The following is a 26,545-nucleotide window of genomic DNA, read 5'->3' as shown; positions in this document are numbered from 1 at the left end:
ATGCCTGAGTTCAGTGATGCATTCCTTCTGTGTGATTAATACTAAAAGTTTTTCGGGGGGTTCTCCCTACGTCAGGGGGCTGAGATATGGCTTCAAAACTCCCATCGGGGGGTCAGTGGAAGCCACCGAAATCTCTCTTAAGTGCAGTTAACAACCTGCTATGGCGGGGGCTTGGGCAGAGGATAAAACAGCCAAAATCCCAACCAGCTGCTGGATGTCCTGCATTGCTCTGCTAATTACAAACTCAGTGGGCTTGCTTTCTGCTGTGGCCTGATGCTGCCCCCCCCACTCACACACATACATACACACTCCTCCCAGTCCCCCCCACCCAAAGCTGTCCCAGCCTAACCTCCACTCCATCTGTAAGCTCCCTGTTTAATTAAGGGGGCTCTCTTAATTGATGAAAGGGAGTGAGAAATGCAACTTCAAACCACAGTCTGACTTCAAGTACTTATAAAAATGCCTGTGAAATTGGAGTTCTTCACACCCCGTGCACACTCATTCATTAGCTGCGGCTACGCTACCTTACAGCAACACACACATTCATTAATCAGCCTCATTGTGAGCATGCCTCAGTAAACACAGACTTTCCTTCGCCTATGTTTTTTTTTGTTTGTTTTCTTGTTTTCTTGTTTTTCTTTTCCCTCTGTGGGGTTCTTTTGTTTCGCAGATGGAGGCCTTCGCCGGTTCTTCTTCTCTGTGCAAGCAGCCCTGACAAAGCTGACCTTTATCTGACAGGTGGACGCGCGGGCCGGGGCTCGGTCGGCTGAGGCTGATGTGCCATTGAAGACTCCTGATCACCTCCATTCGGAGACGCGCACGTCGGTGTCTGCGCCGCGTTGTTAACGTCTGAGGGATTTGCGACGGGCTTCTTATCTTCCATGCTCCAGAATGAGATTTAGAAGTTGACCCAGTTTATTTTTTTTAGACTTTCCAAAAAGCATAAGGCCTGTCAATAAAACGCTGGAATGATATAGGTCAACACTGACATCATGTCCGCCGCTTTCTCATACTAATTCCCTCTGTTGTCTGTTTGAAAAGGGCAGCTGACAGGAAATGAAAGGAGCTGATAACAATGCGGGGGCACACTTATGGCTGCCACCTCACCGGCAAATTCCCTTCCATAATTATAAAGCTGAAAGGCAACGGATTGTCTTGGGTTGCCTCTCACCTCAAGGGAGAATAATGTTTAGAGTTTAACAGACGTTAGCCAAAGTAAGCCACTTTAAAGTGAGGCGAGTCTACGCCATCAGCCCACCTAAACCACCTCCCCCCTCCTTATCCAACCTCAAACCACACCCCACTGAAAATCCATATAACAGCAGAAATTGCAGGGGAGATACCTTTGAGCCACACTGATTAAAAGACCCAACAGACCCATTTCAAAGAGAGCATAAACAATGTTATGAGCACACTGCCTGCAGTGACTCACCCCAAACTGTTATTACATCCACCTAATGAAGCCGAGCCATGTTTCATCTCTCGTCGGTTTCCAGCGCCGAGATAAGCCCGAGATTGCTGAGCTAAGTGGCCTTAAAAAACGCACTTAAGCAGTTAATAATTATGCGCTAATGACCCTAAACACATTTTATCAACATGAAAGAGTCAGATAAAGCTGTATCATATTTAAAAGGTGATGTGGTGTTTGGATACAAGCAGCAGAAAAAGCTTGTAAATCTGCAGCTGTCAGAAAAAAAAAAAAGACCGTGTTTTTTTAGAATACGTGTGACATGCAGATACGGAGCCAGATGTTTAACAGAAAACGTCAGTCTTCTTATCGGCACCAAAACAGGAAGGTTGTGCTTTACAGGAGATAAACACGCTTGCGGTAAAGGTTTTGCTTTACCTTATGTCAAATATCCAAACACCATGGGTCCTGTTTTGAGCTTTGGCAGATCTGTGAATACATTTTTAATTCTTCGTTTCGATCATATGCAATTGGTGACTGAATCTAATAATCATGATAATTAAGTTCCTTAACTCTGATCTCATGATGACCATTTGGTTAGTGACAATAGACATAAGCACAAAATGTACGTGCATTGAAATGCATTATGCCATATAGGAGCTCATCTAACCACACGGTCAAACACAAGTTCTTCTCCTGCCCTGTATCCAAAACCATCAAACTGTACTACAAAAACGCAAAATCTTACCAAGATTATTTGTCTTATTTCAAGTCAAAAATGTCTTATTTCAAGTCAAAATATCTCATTACACTTAAAATAAGACATGATCACCTCAGAAGTAAATTGTTTTTAGACAATTTTCGCTTATTTCAAGTGAAAATTCACTTGAAACAAGTGAAAATTTGCTTGTTTCATTGGCAAAATTTTCCAGTGGAAAAAGTGAAAACTCACTTGAAATAAGTGAAAATTAGCCAGAAACAAGAAACAAATTTTGCCAATGAAACAAGCAAATTTTCACTTGAAACAAGAGACAGTTGTCTAAAAACAAGTTACTTCTGAGGTGATCATGTCTTAGTTTAAGTGTAATGAGATATTTTGACTAGGAATAAGACATTTTTGACTTGAAATAAGACAAATAATCTTGGTAAGATTTTGAGTTCTTGCAGTGTAAGGGGCTTCTGACTCCTTCGTCATCTTAAGCATTGTACTAAACAGCAACAAACTGTTTTCAGCTCACGTACGGTCTAGCTCTTTGAAGCGGCATGTAGCGCCTTGGATGCGGGGGGATTATGAAGGATCCCGATGCCGTTTCCGGAGATAAGGTGTCTCAACACAGACGCTGATAACCACAACCTGTCAGGCTTGCTGGCCTACTGGTGGACCCAAATGCAGACACCAGCTGACTCAAAGAAGTTTTAAGGAGTTTATTGTGGAGGTTAGGCATTGGAAGTTTGCAGGCAGAGGAGAGAGAGAGAGAGAGAGAGTTGGACGGCTGGCTAGGAGCTGGCAGAGCAGACTGACACAGGCTGTGTGGCGTGGGCCGGGGAGACGCTGGAGAGAGTGAAGACGGGCAGGCGGGGTGGAGAGATGATCCCGGAGCACAAGGAGGACAAGGGTTAGACAGTGGCAACGAATGGAGTCTCAGAAAGCGTACACAGCACAAAAACACTGCTGGCTAGGATTGTAACTACCACTGGAGCGGAAGCAATGATCTGGCGAAGTCAGAGAATGAGAGCCGGATTCTTATACTGCAGGCTTGATGGGTTGGTGAAGGGCAGGTAGACTGATGGCAAGCAGGATCAGGTGTGTTGGTGCAGCAAGGAGCCCAAAGAGAGAGAGAGAGAGAAAGAGAGACACAAGGAAAAAACACTTTCACTGCAAAAACTCAAAATCTTACCAAGATTATTTGTCTTATTTCAAGTCAAAAATGTCTTATTCCTAGTCAAAATATCTCATTACACTTCAAATAAGACATGATCACCTCAGAAGTAACTTGTTTTTAGACAATTGTCTCTTGTTTCAAATGAAAATTTGCTTGAAACAAGTGAAAATTTGCTTGTTTCATTGGCAAAATTTGCTTCTTGTTTCTAGCTAATTTTCACTTATTTCAAGTGAATTTTCACTTTTTCCACTGGCAAATTTTGCCAATGAAACAAGCAAATTTTCACTTGTTTCAAGCGAATTTTCACTTGAAACAAGAGACAATTGTCTAAAAACAATTTACTTCTGAGGTGATCATGTCTTATTTTAAGTGTAATGAGATATTTTGACTAGGAATAAGACATTTTTGACTTGAAATAAGACATGATCACCTCAGAAGTAACTTGTTTTTAGACAATTGTCTCTTGTTTCAAGTGAAAATTTGCTTGTTTCATTGGCAAAATTTGTTTCTTGTTTCTAGCTAATTTTCACTTATTTCAAGTGAATTTTCACTTTTTCCACTGGCAAATTTTGCCAATGAAACAAGCAAATTTTCACTTGTTTCAAGTGAATTTTCGCTTGAAACAAGTGAAAATTGTCTAAAAACAATTTACTTCTGAGGTGATCATGTCTCATTTTAAGTGTAATTTAAGTGTAATTGACTAGAATTTAATTTTGACTAGAAATAAGACATTTTTGACTTGAAATAAGACAAATAATCTTGGTAAGATTTTGTGTTTTTGCAGTGCACACTTTATCTCTGCTTGTTTCTCTCTTCCCGGTTCTTCGTCCCCTCACGTCACATCACAAACAAACAAATCGTTAGATCTTTGTGATGTATTATCCCGGGCGGTGTGTTAAATACGCTTCACATGGCTTCAGCGGTCTGTGGAGATCTTCATCAAGAAGTTGCAGGTTTACAGTCAAGGTCAGGCACATTGTTTGTTGCCCCCCCCCCCCCCCCCCCCCCCCCCCCCCCCTCTGTGTTCTGTTAATCGCAGCCCTTTACTAATCTTCCTCGTTTGATTGGAAATCACTCGAGGTGATGTTGGAGGAGTAATTCGGCTTGTGACCGGAAAGCAACCCAATCAGCGGAGGGTCTTTCCCCTGGGTCTCGCAACAAATGTTTGAGGATATGCAAGGTCAGTGGGATTATACAAGAAAGAAAGACTAAAGGAATGAGTGAAGATGAGTGACGGAGAAAGAAGAAGAAAGAAGAGAGGCGCCATTGTGTATCCGATTGGACCTCCTCAGACTTAATTACCTCCCATCCATTTTCATTCAGCCATTGCAAGATAATGCCAGGGGATGGGGTATGCTGAACAGGATAAACAGGGAACTAATGAAGATGTCAGTCATAGCAAGAAACGGCTTGTATAGAATAAATAAGAAATAGCATATAAACATTGGGAAATGCAGCAGGGACTGGAGCAACCAGACCAACTTCCACCCGCTAAATTGGATGAACATATCTCACTCCGACATATTCTCTCTCATCTGTCCGTATTGTGCGGCAGGCTAAAAAGGAATCCAATAAGAGGGGTTTGGAAATCTTGTGTGGTCAAGATCTGAGCCTCGCCCAGCCGTTTCGTCAGCAGTCCAGCAGATGTTGGCTATTTTTTCTTCAGCGTGTTATCTCCCCAGTCTGCCTTGTGATCCAGATAAGCAGAGGTCAGCTCGAGGGCTTTTGGAAAAGACAGCAAACTTTCTTTAACTGCCGGTTCTTTAACCCATCGCTGGGTTCATCCCCACAGCCGAGCTTTATTCCAACCCACATGACCTTATTTTAAAATCTGGTGTATATCCCAATGTTTCCAAAGATACCAGATATGTCCTGCTACATTACAGGGAAATGTGCATAACATGTTGCAAAATATAACTAGATATTATCCATCTGATGTAATGCTGCAGCCATAAAACAATGATGTCTTGGGTTTGAATATTTCACACAATATAACAACCAACAGATATTGAATACTGAATATAAGTGACACTGGCCTACAATATGGGAAAAAAGGTTGTTTTTTCCCATATTGTATAGCCCATATCCCACTTAAATATATATCAGAGTTTTGAGGCATTAAGTAGCCAATGATCAGCTGAAACAAGGGCTTAAAGGACAAGTTCACTCGTCACCTAGCAGATATCAGGATCAATACTGAAGTGACTGATGAAATGATGCTCTCTACATCCGAGGATGATGCCAGATAATCTGCTAAAAAAAAGGCCAAGTTTCCAAAGTAGTGAACTTGTCCTTTAAGGGTAACACTTTACAATGAACTCTGGCTTATATCACAGTCAAAACACCTCAACTAGAAGTTCATTATCAGAATAACACAACACATTCTTGAATACAGATCTAATGTCATTTCTCTTCTCTCAGACTTGTTGCCCCCGATCTGATGAGAGGTTTTCAGTTTTCAGTTTCTTGCAGGTCTCCAAAGGGCACATTGTGGGGTGTCCTCTGACTTGGAGTCCAGCTGCTAATGTTTGTTGACACACGGCCACACCCGTTTCTAATCGGCCTCTTTATTACAAATTCTGGACCAGAGGTGTCTCTACTCCGACTGATTTAGTTCTTTATCTGTTCATGTCACACCATGTTAGGCCAATTAAAACCTCTCCACCAACAACAGGTTTTTTACAAGCAGCTGCCACACAGCTGGGGTGGGCTGGGATGCACCGTACATGTTTACTTGTTCAGTTTGCAGTTGTGTTCAGATAACAGAGGCCCCGAACACAGTGTTACCACTAGAGTTGTCTGCTCCAAAAAATAAATAAATAAATAAATACATTGCTATTGGAGGATCTTTGCTGGAATGTCGCTTTTCATACATTTGACATGTCATCCCAGACTCAGTCCCCATGCCTGCAGATGACTGGGCTCCTTCAGCTGTGTCTCTGAATGCTGATGTAACACAGAGGTAAGAGCCAGCACAACTAAAACTAAAGCTCTTTCATGTCAAATCATCGGCGACAGGATCACACCGTTTGCTGTGTGTGTGTGTACGTACAGGTATCTATCTATATACACATACAGACAGATAGATATTCAGATAGATACAGAGACAGATCACCCTTTTGAAAGCTGCACTGTCTTTTTCTAACCGAAAATACTTTATGTAATAGTTTGAGGGGTACTTAACTTGACTATGACATTGAGCTGATACTGATAATAAGCGGCTATTGGTCTGAACTATTTCTCTGTTCATGTTTTGCATTTACGATAATGTCTTGGCCCAATTCCAAGACACTGCTGTTGCTCGGAAAAAGAACAGCAATCACACAATAAGTGGATTTAGTCCTGTGCAGACGTCAGCTAGGAATGACTGGATTCTTGCTGTTTCTAACATGGTGTAAAAACACATGTTGGAAGGCATCTTCCTATGATCTACCTAAGACACTAACAGTGCGTGTGTGTGTGTGTGTGTGTCGTGTGGCTGAATCAGAGCTGCTATACATGTTGCCAGGCGACAGTGACTGAACTGAACTTACATTGTTTTTATCGTGTGGGCACATATAGCCCGCTCGCACAAAAGACTGCACTCTGTTGAGCGCAGTTCAAATGCAGCATGAGGTTATAGCACCCCAAGGATTCTTTGTGTTGAAGGGTCGAGCCATCGGCAGCATGTTTTTTGGGGGGGGAATAACACCTATTTCCTGGCGCACAGGAAATTCAACTTCCTGTCTTGATTAATGAGGCATGGTTGGATCACTTAAGGGCACTGAGGGGCCCCCCTCACACAGAGCACCCACATTTCACCTTAAACGCTGGACTTGTTGTTATTCATCAGTTGTGCACGGAGAGCACATGAGAAAAAAACAAAAAAACAATTGTGTGGCTGAGAACAGTGTAGATAAGGGTTTAATCAGTTTATGACATGCATTTCTAAACTACAGTACATAGAGTGCTTGTTTATTTCATGATCCTCCCCCTCCCCCAGTGTATGGGTGTATTTTGTTTGTGTAGCTTGAGGGTCAGGAGCCAGTTAAACTGGTGTTTCTCAACCTCCTGTCACCGATCAGGAGTTGTTTCAGGGGGAGGAATGTAAACAATGAACAGAGCTGGACTCCTCAGCGCTGGAGGAATGCAGCGAGTGGCAGTGAGCTCTGCAGTCACTCACTAATGGGATGTTAAGACTTGTTAGAAACCGAGGAACGTCAAAAACAGGGGAGTCCACAATTGGCAAGCAGCTCTGCAGTGCATTTCACTGATGAAAAGTGTGTGAGGGGCGGGAGAGAGGAGGAGAATAGAAAGGGGGTGCTTTTTAAGATTTCATGTTCTCCTTCAGCCTCCACGGTTTGCAGATAAAGGTTGTGGTTGCCAAGGTGACTTGACAGAGAAAGGGAAAGTATCTAGCTGTTTTTTTTTTTTTTTTTTTGCCTGTTCTTGTGCAGAAAGCCAGAGGCATAGATAAGATGATTTCACTCCCTCCTCCACAGAACAAAAGCTGAATGCATGATATACTGGCTTAAATACCTCAGGACACTTCAGTTGCTATATTCAGTGCCTAAATATGTCAAACCTGCAGTAATGAGTGAGGACCCCACGCTGTGTTGAAATGAGCTGCCTACTTTCCTTTAGAGATGTAGATGACACTAATTAGGTAAAAGTAACCCAAAGACTTGACTCAACAACAACCTGACCAGTTAATTGAAAAAAAAAAAAAAAAAAAAAAAGACAACAGACACTGCTTTACAGTCAAGAGGAAAAAACTCTTATGTTTATTAGCCATGAATTTCACATTGTGAAAAAAATCACATGTACAAAATAATGTCATTAAAAATAGAAATAAAATAAAATTTTTACATGACAAAAAAAAAATAAAATAAAATAAAATAGATCAATGCACATTGACAGTGTTTTCTGTCAGAATTTACATCATTGTGTGAAGCAGATCTGATCTGGACAACACTCGAATGTGAGCTGGTTGAGTAAAACAAGGACAGGAAGAGGGCATGAGTAGCAACGGGAAATGCCACTCAGCAATTAGGTGCAAATTGAGGGGGCATTCATTACTGGCTGTTGCCAGGGCAACAGCCAGTTCGATGAGGAAGAAACCCTCCTATCTGATTGGTTGGGGCCAGAGGTGCAGTTTCGTGTGAGCAGTGGTTTGATGTCGACATGATGGAACCAAAAAGGTCTCAGATCAAAAATTGTTCTGTGTCTTTGTAAGTATAAACTTTGGACGGTTTTAAGAATTGAGCAAAAATCTTGTGGGTTTGGCCCTAATTTATCTCAGAGGACCGCTGAATTTAATTCATATATTCATAAGTAAGGAAATGTTAAAATATATGTTCGTATTTCATCGAAACTCACTCATTCAATTAACGTTCAACTGTAAAATGTCGATGTTCTGGCCATCTAGACAGACATACAGACAAAAACACTGATGAGAGGTACCAATCATTTAAAATGCAAGTATTCAAGACATTCTCTCTTTTTTGGTCTTTAGGAACTTGCAGTGTTTTTTATTCTCTCTCTCTGTTCTTGTGCATCAGTGACACTGTGGTGAAAAGCACTGCGGTGTCTGCCCTTATCAGTGCACAGCCTTCAGGTTTCTACTAACCGTCTTTCCCAACCAAATGGTGAAAGGGCTGACACTCGGGGAGGGGGGGGCGGGTGCAGGGTGCAGGGTGACATCCTAAGGGGCCAAATAAGCACATGTGACATAGTGGTCCAGCTGTCCCAAGAACAGCTGCACAGACGGTCACATTCTTGACCACGACAGGGTTACTCTGTGTACTTTAATGGTTACTCAGTCAGGGCGACACGCCTTAGCCATCTTGTTTATTAATGGGATCTTGTTGCTGTTGGCGGCTGATAGTTTGGGCTGGGCCTGAGGGGGCTGATTTAAGGCAGTTTTGGACCCGGACTGGAGTTTAACGAGAACCTGTCAGGTGAAGTGCTCATTTCTTTACCCCATTCAGTCTTCTTATTTGGGCAGCGACCCTCTGGCCTAACTGCTTGCACCATGGGTAATCTGAACCATTCTTCCTAATCCATCCACACTCTGACGTAACCTTAAAAAAAACCTCACATGCAACAAGGCCGGAGGGTTCGATGTATCTCTGTCCCTTTAAAAAAAGAACAAGTTCCTCTTGGGAAAGACTGATCTGTGCAAAATGCAACCCAGCTGAGATCAAATAAAACACAACACCTGGCCATGCATGACATATCCCAAAACAAGACATTCACTTATATGAATGCAGGCAGAGAAACAATAAATAGGATTAAACATATCAACATAAAAAAGTAACCATTGCCATATAAATTAAGACTAAGGAAGTACATTGCAGCAAGTTTTAAAAAGAAACTCATTAATTCTCAGTTCAGGTTAAGGTGACAAGATTTCTATGACCACAGAGAGGTTCATGCCAATTATACTATGAGTGGACATGCTCTGGAAAGAGTTCGGCTATGACTCAGCGAGAGAGCTGCTGCTTTTATCAGAAGAACAGAAGCACAGCATTGTCGTTTACAGCATTTAGTGTACAGCGGATTGCAAAAGTGTCCTTTCTGAAGCGCTGAATCCAAAGAGTGAGCCCACACGTGCGGCGGATAAGGTAACTGGCACTCGACAGGCGTTAATGTGTCGCTGCAAAACCAGCAGACATGCGAGGTTATGACCCTGAAAGCAGCTCTAACCCTAGTCGCACACCGATGTGCATCCTCCTCAACTTCAGCTGGCACCGGTCATCGACACCTCATGGCTTGTAGTGACAGCAAACTGCCAAAGCCTTCATAAGACGAGACGGGCTGCCGCGTCAGAAATATCAGGAGCATGTCCATCAATCTCCTTGATTTAGGTAGAGCAAAAGAATCCCTCCTGAATAAAAAAAAAAAAAAAAAAAAAAAAAAAGATAGGGGGTGGCGCGGTTAAACAGAGGAGCTTAGTCGAGGATAGAGAGGGGAGATTTGCTCCTTCTTTGTGCCACTGATGGATCAGCTGGATTCGGACGACTTGAGTTGCTCTCTTGTCCTTTAGCACGCTGATCATTGCACTCTCCCTCCCTCAATCTAAACTGTACATCCTTCATGCTATACATTACAGTCTCTGTAAAGAAGTTCTTTTTTTTCTTCTTTTTATATCTTAGTGAAAAACATCGACGCAGAAGCTCATAATCATGTCGTGATTAAGTGGGGGAGATGCAGGCTGGGCGGATGATGTGTTTGCCATACTTACACGGCCGTGTCAGAAGCACAAGCTTGGTATGCCAGCTCTACACTAGGCTGAAGAGGGTTTTTTTTTTTTTTTTTTTTTTTTTTAACCTCATACAACAAGCAACAGTTTGTCTGGTTTGTCCGCACGAGGTATGTCCCAGCTTCCTTATCAGAGATGAGAGATGACATCATACCGGTGAAGATGTCCTTTCAAGCACAAGACAGCTGCACGTTTCAAATGTGTGTGTGTGTGTTCGAGACATCAAAATGAACGCAGGTGTATGTACATCATTGTTCCGCTTCTCTTTTTGAGGAGGAAAATGTGCGCTTCTTCACAGTTGGAATCCAGTGGATGATGCAAAACAGGGAAATCTGAGGAAGAGAAAAGAGCAGCTTATTAGACAGGCTAATAGGACGCACTTGGAGCCTGAAAGCAAACAACGTTGAACAATTTAGGGGTGACCTTTTCCTGACCTCTTTTTTCAATTATTACCAGGGTAAAAGCAACATAACGCTGAGGATGAAATGCGTCTAGAGAATAAAAAGTCAAGGCATAAAACTCAGTTTTCACCAATTTACTGTCCCCTTTGTTTTCCTTTCCTTCGCAAACACAGACAGCACCATGGTCTTTCCACCTGTTCCTGCGGATCACCCATTACACTAATGGATTTTGTAAACGTTATCCACTTACTCCGCTTGTTCAAGACAGTTTGCCCTTTTAACAGCTTTCTCTCGTTCTCTCAGCCTGCCACATTTTTCACATTTAGCTGCGTTTGACTCCTGCGAGGGATGTCCTTTTGGCCTTTCCATTTTTACAGCCTCTTCTTAATCTACACTTATATTTACCCCACAGATGTTTACAGGCCTGGCAGCAGTCTGTGTGTAATGTGAATCTAATATCCATTTTGGACACACCCTCATCCATCTCGCCTTGTCCCTACGTGGCCCAGTGGGGGAGGTGGGTCTTCCACTGGCTGTTGTGGCTCAAGGAAACACACACAATGGGTGAATAACTAACCCCCGAAGACGGCTTTCCAGCTCGCGGTAAACTCAGCCACTAAAATGACCCATTAGCATTCTGGCTTGAAGAGAAATGTCTTGTTACTCATAAAGCTTTGACTTTATAATGAGCATCTCGCATGAATCAATAAAAACCCAGAAAACTAACTATGCCTTGGATTGCATTTTAGCATTACTGTCAGCTAGAGAATTATTAAATACAGTTACATGGTTAGTATGTAGTATCGATTAAAGCCCAGTTGGAAGCAGTCTGAACACTAGAGTGGACTAACGCCTCTCTTCCCCTTTTTTTATTCTTACTCTGTTTTACTGTGCATCAAAGCAAAAATGATTTTCCTCAACACGCTGTAAAAAGAGATAAAAAATTTTCTATATTGCACACATATCACATGGACATTTTTTGAATGCCATTTCACTAAACAGGCCACATTGCTGGTGCATGAATGAAATATTTGCATCAGCCCTTTAGGTACAACTATGGCAACTATTGGGCCAAAGGTCGTGCAACAAATTTGCAAAAGGCCAACCCAGGTTGTTCAACCAGGTGTGAATTTCCAGCCAGATGAAGTTGATCAAGTTACTCTGGTCTGATATGTTTGCAGAGGCTGTCAAACAGCGACTGAGTCAGTGACTAAATAAAGTGCGTACATTAAAATAATGTTCCCCCTTGTTATGTTGTATTTACCAGAAATGATGTGGCATAAAAAGGAGGATTTTTAGACTAGTCACAATCGCTCCCCTGAGAAAAAGTGAGAAACACACAAAGGTGTGAAAATGGAGGAGAACTTGCTGTTTTTCCAAAACACTGTCTCGTCCTGTTGGGTAAAACATACTTGCTTCCCCTTTCATGCCTAAACAGCAAGTCTTCCTTCCTTTCCTCGCCTGCACATTTTGTCTTTTCACTGTGTTCAATGGACTGTCAGTTGCCAAGACAGGCCGGCACCGAGAAAACAAATTCTGTATTAAATTAGTGGCAGGATTATAGACTTCACTGAACACTGTGTTGCCATGGCTTAGAGATAGTTAAAGCCGCACTCTCGTCTCTCCTTTTCAGAGCTGAGTCACTGGAGAGAAAAGGAATTATAAGTCAAAAAAATATTTCATCCTGCAGAGTGGAGGAGCATCAGAGGATCGCAGCAGAGAAGCTGCTCTGAGCTGCTCCCTGACATTATCAAATGGGAGACTGTACAGCGCCGGGCAGCTGGACAGTCTCTTCCTTTCTCTCGGAAGAGCTAAGGGCAGGCAGCGACTGCAACAAACACAGCCGAGGGAAAGCGCCGTGGTGCGTGTGTTTGTGTGGGAGCGTGGGTTTGGGGGTCAGCGTGTGTTTGTGCTGTGATGTGCGTCTCCAAGAGAGTAGGATGGTGACCCTGCAGCCTGCAGTGTGCAGAATGATCAGGTTTGCCAAGTGACTAGCCATGCTCCACATACGTCTGGCCTGTTTATCGTCAGAGAACGAGAGCAGGGTTAGAACGAGGCCAAGGAGACGTGGATGGAGGCGGGGGAGACGGCACAGTTCAATGGTAAATTTTCACTTCCAGTGCCAGCACCACTAGTATCAAGGATGATGTGCAAGGATAATGTGTGTGTTTATGTGTGCGTGTGCGTGCCCTACAACTCTCCCTCGTTACTTCTCCTGCTGTCAGCTCTTCTCAGTCACCCTAGATTGTAACTGATGATCAATGGTCTCCCACACTGCCTGAGCTGCCAGCTGCCTCCCTCTCACCCAGCGCAAAAACCATAGCCTCGTCAAAGGGAGGCGACTGAGAGTGGATTAGCCTCAGTAGGATGCTGTGGCCTGCTGGCATGTGGCTTGTCTAATTGGTCAGCCCTTTTTCCCTCGTAGAAAGATTTCCCCCACAGGAACAATAAAAGTATTCTATTCTCTTTCAATTACCCTCTCTGTCCCTCGGCCCAACTCCACAGCCTCATAACTCACTTAACCAACGCACACATACACACACGATCCCCTATCAGCTCCCCTTCCAGTACACCGCCCCCCTCCCCCCCACACACACACCCCTCCACTCCACCCCCCTGGATCTCTCTCTTCTCTTGCCATCTTGTCAGTATCAGCCAGACATAACACATTCTGCTACCCTAAAAATATATATATGTCACTCTGAAACATGCAGACAGCCAACTAAAACACATATAAATGCACAATTAGTAAGTAACTAAGACAGATAGATAGACAGTAGGGGTGGGAATCACTGGGAATCAACGTGCAATACGATACTGATGTTACTGATAATATTTTCCCCACATTAACAGTGGTATCATAATACAGGCGATTCTGCCATATTGTAACATAATCAGATATGATAAGAAAAAATAGATAAGATAAGAAAAAAATATCCTGGAAAAAGCTGCATGTACATGACAGAGCACTTCCAGTTAAAACACATGAAGTCAGGGAACAGAGATGACTCATAGTCACTCAAATGTGCATCTGTGCGTGATATTTGAAAACTCAAATATCAATATTTGGCACAAGTGTATTGATAAGATATCACAGGAGGAAGTATCGCTATATACTGCATTATCAACATATTGTTCCTCCCCTAATAGATAGATGGATTGATAGGAACCATCCATTGATAAGGATCTTTGTCTTAGTGAACAGTGTAATGGAGGCGCAGACCAAATATAGGATTTTTTTTTTTTTTTTTTTTTTTTTTGTGCTACATTTCAATATTATAGTAAAATTGCGTTTCACAAGCATTGGTTCCCTCTCACTGAGGACCAATAAGTCCGCTGAAAAGTGAATATTATTGCAAAAAAGTATACTGTTGGTTATGTCTAACTGTAAAATTCACATTTATTATGCATTCTTTTTATCCCATGAGACAGATAAACAGACATAAGTGGGTAGCAGCGCACATTCGCCTTACCTCATGGAAGGGGGTGAGTAGAGGATATGGAGTCAGGCAGGGAGATGTTTCCAGGTGCTGACGAAAGCGGTGGGAATGAGGGAGTATGGCACAGTGGTGATGCTGTTCCAAGCATCCAGCGTGGGGTCATAGCAGTCCAGGGTCTTACACCGTTGCGTGCCAAAGTAACCACCCACCACATACAGTTTGTTCCCCGATGCCACAGCCTGGCAGCTCATACGCTTGGCAGTAACATCACCCACTTTAGTCCACTGGTAGCTCTCACTGCTAAACTTATAAGCCGAACATGCTGAGAACTCTGTATCTCCGCCCATAACAAAGATCTGGTTTCCCAGCACTGCAGCAGCTGTGTAGCGCCAGGGCTGTGGGCAAGATGCGGGCACAGTCCATCGGTTTTCCTGTGGATCGTAGCACTGCACCTTGGGTAGCTTGTCATGGGTTACACTGGTTCCTCCAAACGCAAAGAGCTTGAGCTTGACACTGACCACCGCTGCATTGCTCACACCCTCTCTCAGAGGAGCCACCATGGTCCACTTGTTGGCTACTGGATCAAACTGTTCCACCTGTTTGAGCGACACAGACGGTGAAGCTGGGAGGCAGCCAGTCGCTGCTGTGTGACCTCCTACCACGTAGAGGCAGTGTTTCAACTCAGCGGAGCCATGACCAAACCTGGCAATGAGCATGGGTGCTGCCTTGGACCACTCCTCATGGATGGTGTCATAAACCCATACATCTTTGGACACACCATTCTCTGAGCCTCTCCCTCCTGTGATGTAGACCTTGCAGCCAATGGCACAGGCACTGAACTCCTTCCTGGGGCTGGGGATGTCAGCCTTGGGGATGATCTCTTTGGCCTTCTGGTCCACCAGGTACAGCTTGTCACACATGAAGGTCTGCCCTCCCAGAAGAAAGAGGGCATGGCTGGTTTTTCTTGGCCGAGCACAGGGGCTATTAACCACACCATCATTCTGCAAGATCTTCAGCTTGCAGCGAATGGCTTCATCCACCAGCTCCTTGCTCTTGGCCTGGGCGTTGATCAGCTCTTCTGTGGAGACATTCTCCATGAGGAAGATGGCCGGTAGCAGGGCCAGACGGACTGTTCTCAGGAGTTCTGGCAGATGGCAGTGCCTCCTTTCCAGGTCATAGTTGACCCAGTTGAGGGCAGCTTCATAAACCAGTCTCTCATCTTCTGTCTCCAGCTCCTCATGTGACAGAAGCTGCACCACCATGTCTTTGGGCAGCTGGAGGAAGTCCTCTGTCTTGCAAATAGCAGGAAAATTGCTGAGGCACATGCTCCAGGACAGCTCTGATAGCTTGGTACACTGGTGGGCATCAGACAGCAACAACATACCAAGGCAGTTAGATGGGTGAAGGTTCCTCTCTAGAAATTCAGCGCAGGCATCTCGGATGTCCTGGAACTCCAGCATGTCCCCAGCCTCCAGCAGTGACTCTGCATTCTCCTCATTGATGACTACACGTGAGGAGTATGCGTAATCCAGCAGTAACTCTAAAACTTCTGGATGGATGGAATCACGAAAGTCTACCTCACTGGCTTGGCTCTCCCTGAGCCCACCGCTGAACATGGCCTCAAAGTAGCGGCTGCAGGCAGCCAACACAGCACGATGGCATGGGAATGAACGGCTCCCGGCATGAAGCAGGACATCTGTGAAAAGCCTTTGTTGCCGCAATGAATTGAGGTGCATGAGGACACTGTCAGCATAAGAGGACTTGTGGAAAAGGTAGATATTCATAGAGCCAGTGCTGGCACGTGACTTTCGATTCTCATGGACGCACACGGACATTTTCATTGAATCCTGAAAAAAAAGATAAAAAATGTCTTTTAACAACATGTCATGGTTAAAAATGTATATTGACTATAATCTCCATTTCACAGATTTCCAGAATGTTTTTTTCTGAGCAGTAAAGGAAGCTCCTGAGAAATTTTACAGCTTTCAAAGAAAATTTTGATAGGATTTATCATGTGAAATGTTTTGTAATCTTCTACTGCTTACTAGAAGTAAGTAGAACTTTCGAGATTATCTACAAATTGTTGAGGAAACTTTCCTGGTGAGAAATTAAGAACAAATACTATCTTCCCCTCATCAAGGATTTCTGGCAGGGAAGTTGTTTTGCATTTTCTCTAGAGAAAGCTCACTTACGAAGGCTCATTAACATTTACATGTTTTATGTATTTTTAATTTTTAGTTGTTTTTTTACATGATGCATAGACATTTATCTTTTGTATTCATAACATTTTATAAGGCTCAATAACATAACCCTGAATTTCAGTGGCATATGTTCAAGGTAAACTTTTGTTTCAACTATGACAATTTTTTCAATCAATAATGGGATATCTGACTCTGCAGTTACCTCTAGACAAAAAAAAAAAAAAAACAGTCATCTTTCTCATTCACATCTTAGTCCAGCTATATCAGCTGAAAAACAAGTTGAAATTCTCTTTAAAACAGTGTGAAGAGCTGAAAGGCTTGCATCATATTAATGAGTTTTTCACAAAGACCATGGAAGCTTTCAAGGATGACATGATGAGAGCTTGGTCCTGTCAAGAGGGAACTTAAGCAGAGAGATTAGAGTATTAAAAGAATGTATCTCCCATCTTGAGACAACCCCCTTCTCCATTCACTGAAGATCCCTTCTCCTCCGGACCTTTCCCTCTATTATCACTGCCCATCCTTCAAGTCCTTTTTCACTGATAAGCCTTGTCCTCCTTCCTTTGCATGTCTCCCTGACATGTCTGCAGCTCTCCACCAAGATATTCATATACGTCATATGATAAATGATTTGTGTGTGCTTGCAGAGGGCACTGGCTCCTTCCCAAGAGGTAGAGATATTAACAGAGAGAAACAGGGATTCAAAGTTGCAAAACAGCTCCAAGACAACGGAGTTGTGAAGGTCAGAAAGATTAACAATTGTCTTTTCACAGATAACAGGAGGCTTTTCCACTTCTAACTCTGAGAGGAACTGATTCCACTCCTTTACAGATAACACAACTTACTATTCCCTCTAGAGTACTCTCCAAGAAATGAGAGAAAAAAGAGACCGGGACCATTTAAACCACTAAGAAATGAACAGAGTGCACCTCATTCTTCATGGCATTCTTTCTTTTCTTGAGATAATTTCTTTGCCCCTTGCTCAGAGCTCCTGCATTCCTTCACCCAGTTTCTTGAGATGCTTGTCAGGTGGCTGTTGTACTCTATTTCCAGAAATGTTAGTCCCTCCCTGACCTATATCTGGAGCATGTCATTTTCCTCAACCAATTTAACAGAAATTTCAAGTCCCTACCTCACGCCTATACTCAAATTCCAGAGTTTTTATTGGTCTCTCCATTCAGTTAATAATGATAAGAGTTCTCTTTACCCTCATCTTTAGTGTATCAATGATTTCAACATAGCCTTTTTAGAGGGGACAGCTCTCACTACCTAAATTCATATTTTCCCTATTTTTCATTTTTGTCACTGCACAATACAAGCGTGTCGTCCAATATCCATAGCATCACACACTGTATGGAAATTAAATGCATCAGTGATGCCAAGACATCTTCAAAGGGAAGGATTACATTATCAAACTAGGGTCCTGGTAGATTTATTGCAAGATCAAATGTTAGTTCACTGGAGCCTTAAAACTCCTCAGTGGGCCTGGGGGAGTCAGCAACATCTCATAACTTTTGCTCAAGAACATTAATTGCTCACTCATAACCCTGATCATTCAGGTCTAGATCTAACTACTGCAGTCAACTTTGGTCTTCTTAATTTTATGTCACATGTCAATATTTTTTACAGTGAGTGTGTGCATTTTGAAAAGCATTATATTTTATGTCTCCAACTGCCAGTGGGCCATCAAAAGTAGGCACAATAATATGTTAATTTCATTACAGGGGAGACTTGGTGTTCTCTGCAATTAGGAGGGAAACAATATGTGCATATATCATATTGACATGGGCAATCTGCCGAAAGAGTTGGAAACAAAATCCAATATCGTGTGTCCCTAGTCCTGGAAACAACATAAACTGCTGTCGTGTGTGAGCATAACATACTTCAAGCACTTGCCATACTTTCCAGCCTGTGCCTACACCGCTGACGTCTAAACCACGAAAGTGATAATGGCTTGGAGAGGGAGACGGCTTGGAGAGGGAGACAGCACATTGCGAAGCACTATCTTTATGGTCTGACATAGTCACATACGCTGATGATGCACCGCTGTATTTGCCAGTAAAGGGCAATGTCACATGTTGCCTTGAAATTTCAACTCCCTTAACTCATAAGAATAATATATCTGAGACTGTATTTGGACCAGTTTTAAGAAGTTAAAACTTTAAGATGTTATGATATTGGAAACTTGGTAACTTAGTGGCTAAAAGCAAAGAAAACGCGTAATTTCTCATTCTGGTCTGGATTAGAAGAATGATTTTAGTTACTTCACACTGTCTGCCAGGTAATTTTAGGATTTATTTTAGGATGCAAATGATATTTGGCTTCGCTCTGCTTAAATTAATAATCTTTCTACTGTCTGTGTGTAGAGTTAAATCTGCATATAACATTTTCCCTGTTCAAAAGCCTATCAGACATAACGAAGTGTTTTCAATTCACCCTTAAAGTTTAGATAACCGTCATGAAGAAACAGAATTAGTATTAAGAAAACAAAAATCTTATTTTGACAAACATGCATTTAACCGATAATAAGTTGTTGCTCAGATTATGTAAAATATGGTTAATTTGTGTTTTGGGGTTCAAATAAAGTTTCCGCATTTTGCTGAGCCTTGATGATGATAATGTATCCATTATTCTTTTGCCTTCAGTTTGATGGGGTGTGTATACTGGGCACTGTTTGGTCAGATATTGAAAGGAATTTTTCAGTTTATAGTGTTATTTTTTATGCATAATATACCGTCATGAATATAGTATCACGATGTACTCTTACTGACAACAATTTATTAAAATACATTTTGTACACTTACACTGGGTAAAGCACTACACCAAATATATTATTATCATTATTATTATCATGTTTGTCATTAACAGCAGTAGCAGTAGTAATAGTATTGCTTTTAGGTACGGCAAATATGACTTTACTCTGCAGATCTTAATTTTGAAAAGGCATATATCCTAAGGGAAAATATAACATAAAAATGCATGTTCATGGTAAATACAAAGAGTCTCTTATTGTAGTAGTAGCAGAATCTAAAGCAGTCAGTGTTATTATGAGCAACAGTCTCATATTCATCATAGCAAGTGAACTTGAATACTGTCCGCTACAGTCCTAAATATCAGTACAATCCCAGCACAGTGCCGTGAGAACAAGATGCAGATGCCTACAGTTTTGGAGTGGGTGGGTTGGGAGTTTGTGGGGTATGAAAATTGTCACTGTAATCCACTTCCAGAAAACAGATACACAGGCGCAAACACATCGGCTACATGCCACAGTCATAAAACACACACAAAGAGGTACACACAGTCTCTGGACTGTGTCTGGGGACTGCTGGCTGGAATCTGTTTCAAATCACTGCCGGGTGTTCACAGTTGACCATGTACAGGAAGAGAGATGGGAGGGAGAGCCTTTCAAAAGTAAACACCGTGCTATATGTGCCAGGCATATACACCTGCTCCTGAAATCTGACCATCAACATGCATGGCCAGTCTCATCACCTTTAATCTACATGTCTGAAAGTGTCTTCAAATTATTTGTAATGTAGCAGCTTCAAGCCAAAGTACATGGTGCTGAAGATTTGTCCTTTATAATCAAATGAGCAGCATTACTGAGACATCAGCGAGGAGGGCTTGTCACACCTGATGCCCCCCCTTTAATCCATTTAAACCTGCTTCATTTGGGCTGCACTGGCTGCAGCAAAGGCAACGTGCATAAAGATAGGACAAGGAGGGATCTGTTGCATGCCTCATCTAAAGGGTCAGGCTAAACGGCGATCATCAGTACTCTGTCTTACTAGCCTGCATGTGTTTTCAAAAGGAGCCACAACATCTGTGAATAGGCGATCTGGGAGTTTACTGTAACAACAAGACCAGCTGTATAATCATAAAAGGATACAAAAGACTGTTAAGTGGTGCTACACGGTGATAACAACCTAATATTAATGTTGAATGCACGTGTCATACCTCTTTGGGGGAAAGCAGGAGTTCAATTCTGCCCGCTTTATCCCTCGAACATGCCACTTCTGAAAGAGCCACGATGCAAGCCTGGCGCCTGGGAGAGTAACTCCTCGCTTATTTCCGAAATGCTACAGGATAGTCGGTCAGGACGGTGCTCCTCTCCCCGGGTAGCGACCTACGCTGGCTTTTCTACAAATGCAGAGTGTTATAATTCACGGCTCCGCGCAGATAGACGCGCTTCACTTGAGAAACGAGATACTGGGGAATGTGCCTAAAGCGGAGCTGCTCCTCTCTGACGACCCCCTTCCAGCGCTCCCCGTCCTCCCTGCCTGAAAAATCAATGGGTGTGTTTACTGAGGGAAGGAGGAGGACCGTCGCCGCGCATAGGGGATGAAGTGGGAGGGGTATGCAAAGTGATACGGAGGCAGCATAAAATGCAAGGGGTCCCAGACTTGTGCATGTCAAAGACTGACAAACAGTCATGTGTGAGACCACGAAGCCGCCTCACTTGACCGATTACTAATTTGCACTATTCCTCAAATTGCCAAGATAGAACATGTGCAGAGGAAAGCTCGTCACAGAAACAGGACAGAAAATAAGCCTCATTTTCATAAACTGCTCCAAAGTGTAACCTATAGTGAACATGATCCAGCATGTGCAAGCATCATTTGCAACCAGCAACCAGCCCCTAAAATTTGGAACAACATGCCTGAGGACATAAAAGGAGCAAACTCTATCCTCTTCTTCCTCCCCCCTCTAATTATTTCTCTCATTATGATTTAATGGAATACAGCGAAGTAAAGTGTAATGCCACAGATGACAGAAAAAAGCACAAAGTGTAATGGGGTTAGGCTGCTGTAAACTCACTGCTGAGCAGCACAGACACACTGCAGGTTCTGTAGTAGGCTAGTACACTGGTTCTGTTGCAGTAGTTCAGTGATGGCAGTGCAACGCTGTCTTGTTATATCAGGCTGTTGCTGAGCGTGTCCGGGACAGGCTGGCTGTAATGTTATTAATGCTTAAGTATAGCCTTGCTCTTATTGGGGTGACTGCATTACTGTTACGTGCAAGAATGCATTTTATTTTCTTCTCAGCTGCTCTTCATGAAGACAGCAGTGCCAGTGTAGTTTGCTTGTTTGTTGTTGACATTTAAATCTGATTCCCATAATTAGTTTTGTGGCCGTCAAGTCACTGTAAAATCGTGTGTGGGTGCTAAAGCTCACTAGAAACACATTATTTATTCCACTCAAATTAAAAAAAAAAAATGTTTCAACAAATGGTTTGTGTGCCCTCTGTTAAACAACATAAAACAGGCAGCCACTATTGTTCCCAGTTGTTTCATTTATTTGCAGTCAGTTAATAAGTACACAGGATTTAGTTGCATCCTTCCGTCACGACAACAGCAAATTGGTCCTACTGCATGACATCAGAGCCACCTAGTGGACAAACTAGTGCATTACTGGGACCAACTAACCTGAGGTTAAAGTTCAGGTAGGTCAACTGCAGTGCAGAGCAACAGTGGTTATGGGCGGCAAAACTGATGAGCAGGTCTGTAGAGACCTGCTCATCAAAAAAAAAAAAAAGACTAAACTTATTCAGAGTTTTTCTGGAAAGTCTTCATAATTAAATTGATTACATTCACTGTGAATACCACAACAGCCTTAAAAATTCCAGGCTATATTGCTTAAAAGAACCTATATTTTTTCTCATTGGTTCTCCTTGATTTTTTATTTTTTATTTATTCATTTATTTTTTTTTTTACCTTTTTTTTTTTTTTTAGGTTTACCACAATCTTTATTACATAAATTAGTTTGCTATTATTTGCAAATACTTACAAAGCATTTTGGAATGGTCCTGTGTTAGTTAGCTCTTATCTTAAAATTTCACTATCAGTTAAGGGACAAATGAGACCAATTTACTGTGAACGACATGTAACAACAAACACTATTCTCGTAATAAAAAAAAGAAACTTGCTGAAGTAAAAACAGCGGTCAATCCCAAGCCACTCAAGCAGAAGTAAAAGTGAAATGCAAATCTATTGAAGGAGAAGAAAAAGTGAAACAGAAAACTACTCAAGCTGCAGCAGAATAAAGTAATGGTGAAATAAAGCAGCTGGTTAAAGACCAAGGCAAGGTGACACAGGTCCCAATCACACTGAAATGAAATGCTGATGCTGTTCAGGGCTTGCTCATGTGTGCAGTGACTATGTCAGTCAGGAGATGGCAAATGAACATATGGACTCAAAGTGCATGCATGTCTTACAATATGCCTCTCTTCTGCTGAGCCTGACACTGCTCCAAGGACATTCACTTAAAAGTCAGACAGATCTCTGGTACTCTCTCGCTCTGCTGCCTCTCTGCTTCCCTTTGCATCCCTGAGGATCCTAGACTAATTAATGTATATATTTCACACAGGCTTCACTCTCACATATCTTTTCTTTCAGCTCTGCCACGTATGACACCCTGCCTAGAATTCATCAAATGCCTTCAGTCAATCAAACGAATCTCATTTCTGAGGCATATCTAGCATGTTAATTGGTGCTACACCTCACGAAAACCCCCTTTCAGCAGACTGAATATGAGCTACATGCATAGAAACAGGTGTGTAATGAACTCTGACCAAACATGCCGCTCAGCCACATATGAGACTGTCATGCTGTGGGTAACTCTGCAACCCTCCCCCTCTTTGCACAGCAAGTCAGTGATGAAGCAGGGACTCCTCGGATAGCTGCTCAGCATGTGTCAAGCTCTCCTCTAATCGCTCCTGCTTCACCTTACAGACACCTCGGAGGCTTGCACTTCATCAGCGACCTAGCAGGAGTGAGGAGTCCTCACACCGCAATCAGCCTTCTCTGCAAGAGCCGTCTGCCTCCTCTCCTGAGAAATGTAGACAGGAAAGGGCCTGAAACGACTGACATGTCGCCAGACTTGTCTTCAAAGGCCTCCTCTGCTTTCTCAATGGTTGTTGGCTCCTGCTAACTACCATGAGTCTTGGAGAATGAGAAGTTAAGCCCGCTCACTGCTAGAATGGTAACTACAGTGATGACAATGACTAAAAAAAGATTTAAACCCTTTTAAGTATGTTCAGTGTCTGCATTCCTGGAGCAACAATTATAAAATCACCCAAAATAATAACTACAAAAAACAAGGGGTGGAGAATATGGTAACACACTGCAGTGACAGTTTTATCCAATGAGGAGTTTATCACAGATACTGTCGTTTTTGAATGTTTTAAGAACAATATATTATTACGGTTTATTGTGGTTATTCTTACAGTTATACTCGTACAATTGTGGCTCTGTATAGGAAATGCTTAGGAACTTGTTAGTTTCCATACAACTGAAGGTACACAGACAAAGGCACCCATCATTATCATGGCTTTTACATTCCCCACTGGTGAGCTCAGCACGGCAGCTCTACTGGTTTATTCCCATTACGTGCTGACCAGGTCGAAGTCTCCCCTAGCCCACCCAGGATAGACAAAGGGGAGCTTTTTTTGTGATGCAAGTTGGTTGGTTCCACAGGTAATGCTAATCAACTAAAGGCAGACACCTGTAATGATCAGAGAGCTGCCAGACCCCATTATGTTCTATATCAGCCTCCACTGGCTAATATAGAACATAGTGAATTTGGATTACTGGTGGTTTGCATTAACAACACAATAATGGGTGTCTAATATAATTATATACAAAAGGCTGATCAAAAATGGGACAGAACCAAATTTGAATTGAAGCTATTTACATATGAAGAACTTGATTATTTATAAAATGCAAACATGTTTTCATTTTATTGCTGAGAACTACATATAAGACCACAAACCTATTTGGCATTAATTCTGCAGTGATTATTAATATTAAATACTCTCCAGAACAGTGTAAGATGTTTCTGATTACACTTTGCCCAGAAAGAAAGCTGACAGCATAAAAATCAAATTGCACTACCTAATGGTGAGTCAGATACTCCGAGCTGCTGGGAGCTTCACTGGTCGTTGCAGCTCAAAGCATATTCATGGCTGTGTCTCATATTAAATTCTCATCAGGTCTGCTAAGCAGGCCATAATACCAATTACTCTAGACTCTTACAAGAGACGATACTGGAACTGTTTTAAACCACGGTAGACAGGCTAAAGCCACCATTAGAGAATATACTTGATAAAATGCAAAATGAAGAGAGAAGGCAATTTCAACAATTTTAGAAATTGGTGTCATATAAAAAGGAAGTGCTGAGCACATCAGAGGAAATGTCCAGCTTCAGTGCAGAGTGCACAGAAAGGTCACTGTTGCCAGCAAAGTCAGATATTTAATACTTAGTGTTGAGGCTGATGGCCAGGTTGTTATGGTGAATGAGACACCCAACAGAGGTGGACTATTTACAGTGATCAGCTTGTTTGCCAGGACTTGGCTTTAGCAGTGGTTAAGCGTCTCATGCTGTCTTGGCACACAACAAGGCCTGTGTTACCTCAGCTACCTTATATTTCTTAACAGAGGAATGAAAACCACTCTGAGGGAGTAGATGCTCCTAAAGAAGCAGTTCAGCAGGCGTGATTGGCACAAATACAGAGAGATATTGTAGGACAAGAGCAAAGGGGTCATGGGGGGCCATGGGCTTGGCACAAAACAACACCACTAGGAAATAAACAGGGGCATTGGTATTGCAGGGAAGACATGGCCAGGAAGAGCTGGCAAGAGGTGCTAAAGCTTGTTCTCAAGCTCATTAAGGACAACGGATGACCTGGGAAAGGGGAGTGAGGAGTTTAGCAGGAAGGAGTTTTGGAATACAGCAGCACTGAGGATTAGATTATTTTTGGTGCAACCTATCTGCAGTCATGATCCCAAAACCGCAACCAGTGGCTAGGTGAAAGCCTCCAGGTGTCATCTGGGTTTAAACACTGCAGTTTATGTGCTAGATCATTTTCCTCCCAAGTGAAATACACTTAACACCATAAACCCAGCACCTTAATTGTTTTGTTTATTTATTATCCACTACTCAGCACCTTACTTGTTTATTTTATTATCCATCACTCAGCACCTTAACTGTTATTTATTAGAAGTGGTGATTCCATGGGACCAAATCAAGTCGGACAGTCGCCGAATCCCATTACCGGGCGTCGGGTTCTGCCACTTGGTTTCCTGGTTCCATGGTGTCAAGCTTACCCTGTGCCATACCATCTACTATCTGTATTTTTCATTTTTCATATTTATTATTATTTTCATCAGTATATCCTACATTTCTTACATTTCAACACTTAAACATCACATATTCTCAGGCTACTTTATTGTATATACTTAGCCCTTATTGCCTTTGGTGTATATTTTTTTCGCATATTTAGTCTCTATTGTATATACTTTTAATTTTAATTTTTAATTTTTGTTTTTATTGATGCTGCTGCTGTAACATGTGAATTTCCCAGTCTGGGATCAATAAAGTATACCTATCTATCTATCTATCTATCTATCTATCTATCTATCTAAACAAGTGTATTTTATTCTGCTGTTCTCTATCTATCTATCTATCTATCTATCTATCTATCTATCTATCTATCTATCTGTCTGTCTGTCTGTCTGTCTGTCTGTCTATACAAACATGAATTTAGGGGTGGGGTTAGGGGGTGTTGGGTATAAACTGTTCCACAAAAAAAGGCCTTTACTTTATAAAATGTGGCCATAAATTGGCTTCCAATGAGAAAATCTGAGAACACCTTGCCCCGTGCGAATAAAATGTACTTATTAAAATCATATGATTAACCACAAAATAAAAAATATGCATGGTATGTATTGTAGTTCCCCTTTAAATTTTGGGGTCTCTTTTTTCCCACCCGCATTCCGTGAGGACCCGGCCTGTTCTGCCTCTGATTGGCTATCACACCTTTCCTTTGTCGGTTAGGGTGGGGGTTAGGTTTTTAATATTAGCCAATCAGATGCAGGTCGGAAATACGGAATGCGGGTGGGAAATGGAAATACGACTGGGGAACAAACATACGCAAATTTTCGTATTTACTTCCGCATTGTAAGCCCCGCCT

The 26,545-nt window shown here is 42.3% G+C and overlaps 1 protein-coding gene across 1 annotated transcript; it reads right to left on the bottom strand.

The window, feature by feature from the left end:
• Nucleotides 1-8,820: 8,820 nt before the first annotated feature.
• enc1 (ectodermal-neural cortex 1) lies at nt 8,821-20,839 on the bottom strand. Its single transcript, XM_030065747.1, has 3 exons — nt 20,534-20,839; nt 14,409-16,222; nt 8,821-10,866 (listed from the first exon to the last, which is right to left on the bottom strand). The coding sequence occupies exon 2, from the start codon at nt 16,214-16,216 to the stop codon at nt 14,441-14,443; it is 1,776 nt and encodes a 591-aa protein (XP_029921607.1). The 5' UTR covers nt 16,217-16,222; nt 20,534-20,839; the 3' UTR covers nt 8,821-10,866; nt 14,409-14,440.
• Between the last annotated feature and the right edge of the window lie 5,706 nt (nt 20,840-26,545).

The sequence above is a fragment of the Myripristis murdjan genome, chromosome 12 (assembly GCF_902150065.1).
Source record: "Myripristis murdjan chromosome 12, fMyrMur1.1, whole genome shotgun sequence".
Lineage (NCBI taxonomy): Eukaryota > Metazoa > Chordata > Actinopteri > Holocentriformes > Holocentridae > Myripristis > Myripristis murdjan.
This window is presented reverse-complemented; position numbering and strand designations above follow the sequence as displayed.

Bases quoted from the DNA above. Each gene is read 5' to 3' on its own strand.
- enc1 (XM_030065747.1), bottom strand. From the start codon at position 16,216: ATGAAAATGTCCGTGTGCGTCCATGAGAATCGAAAGTCACGTGCCAGC.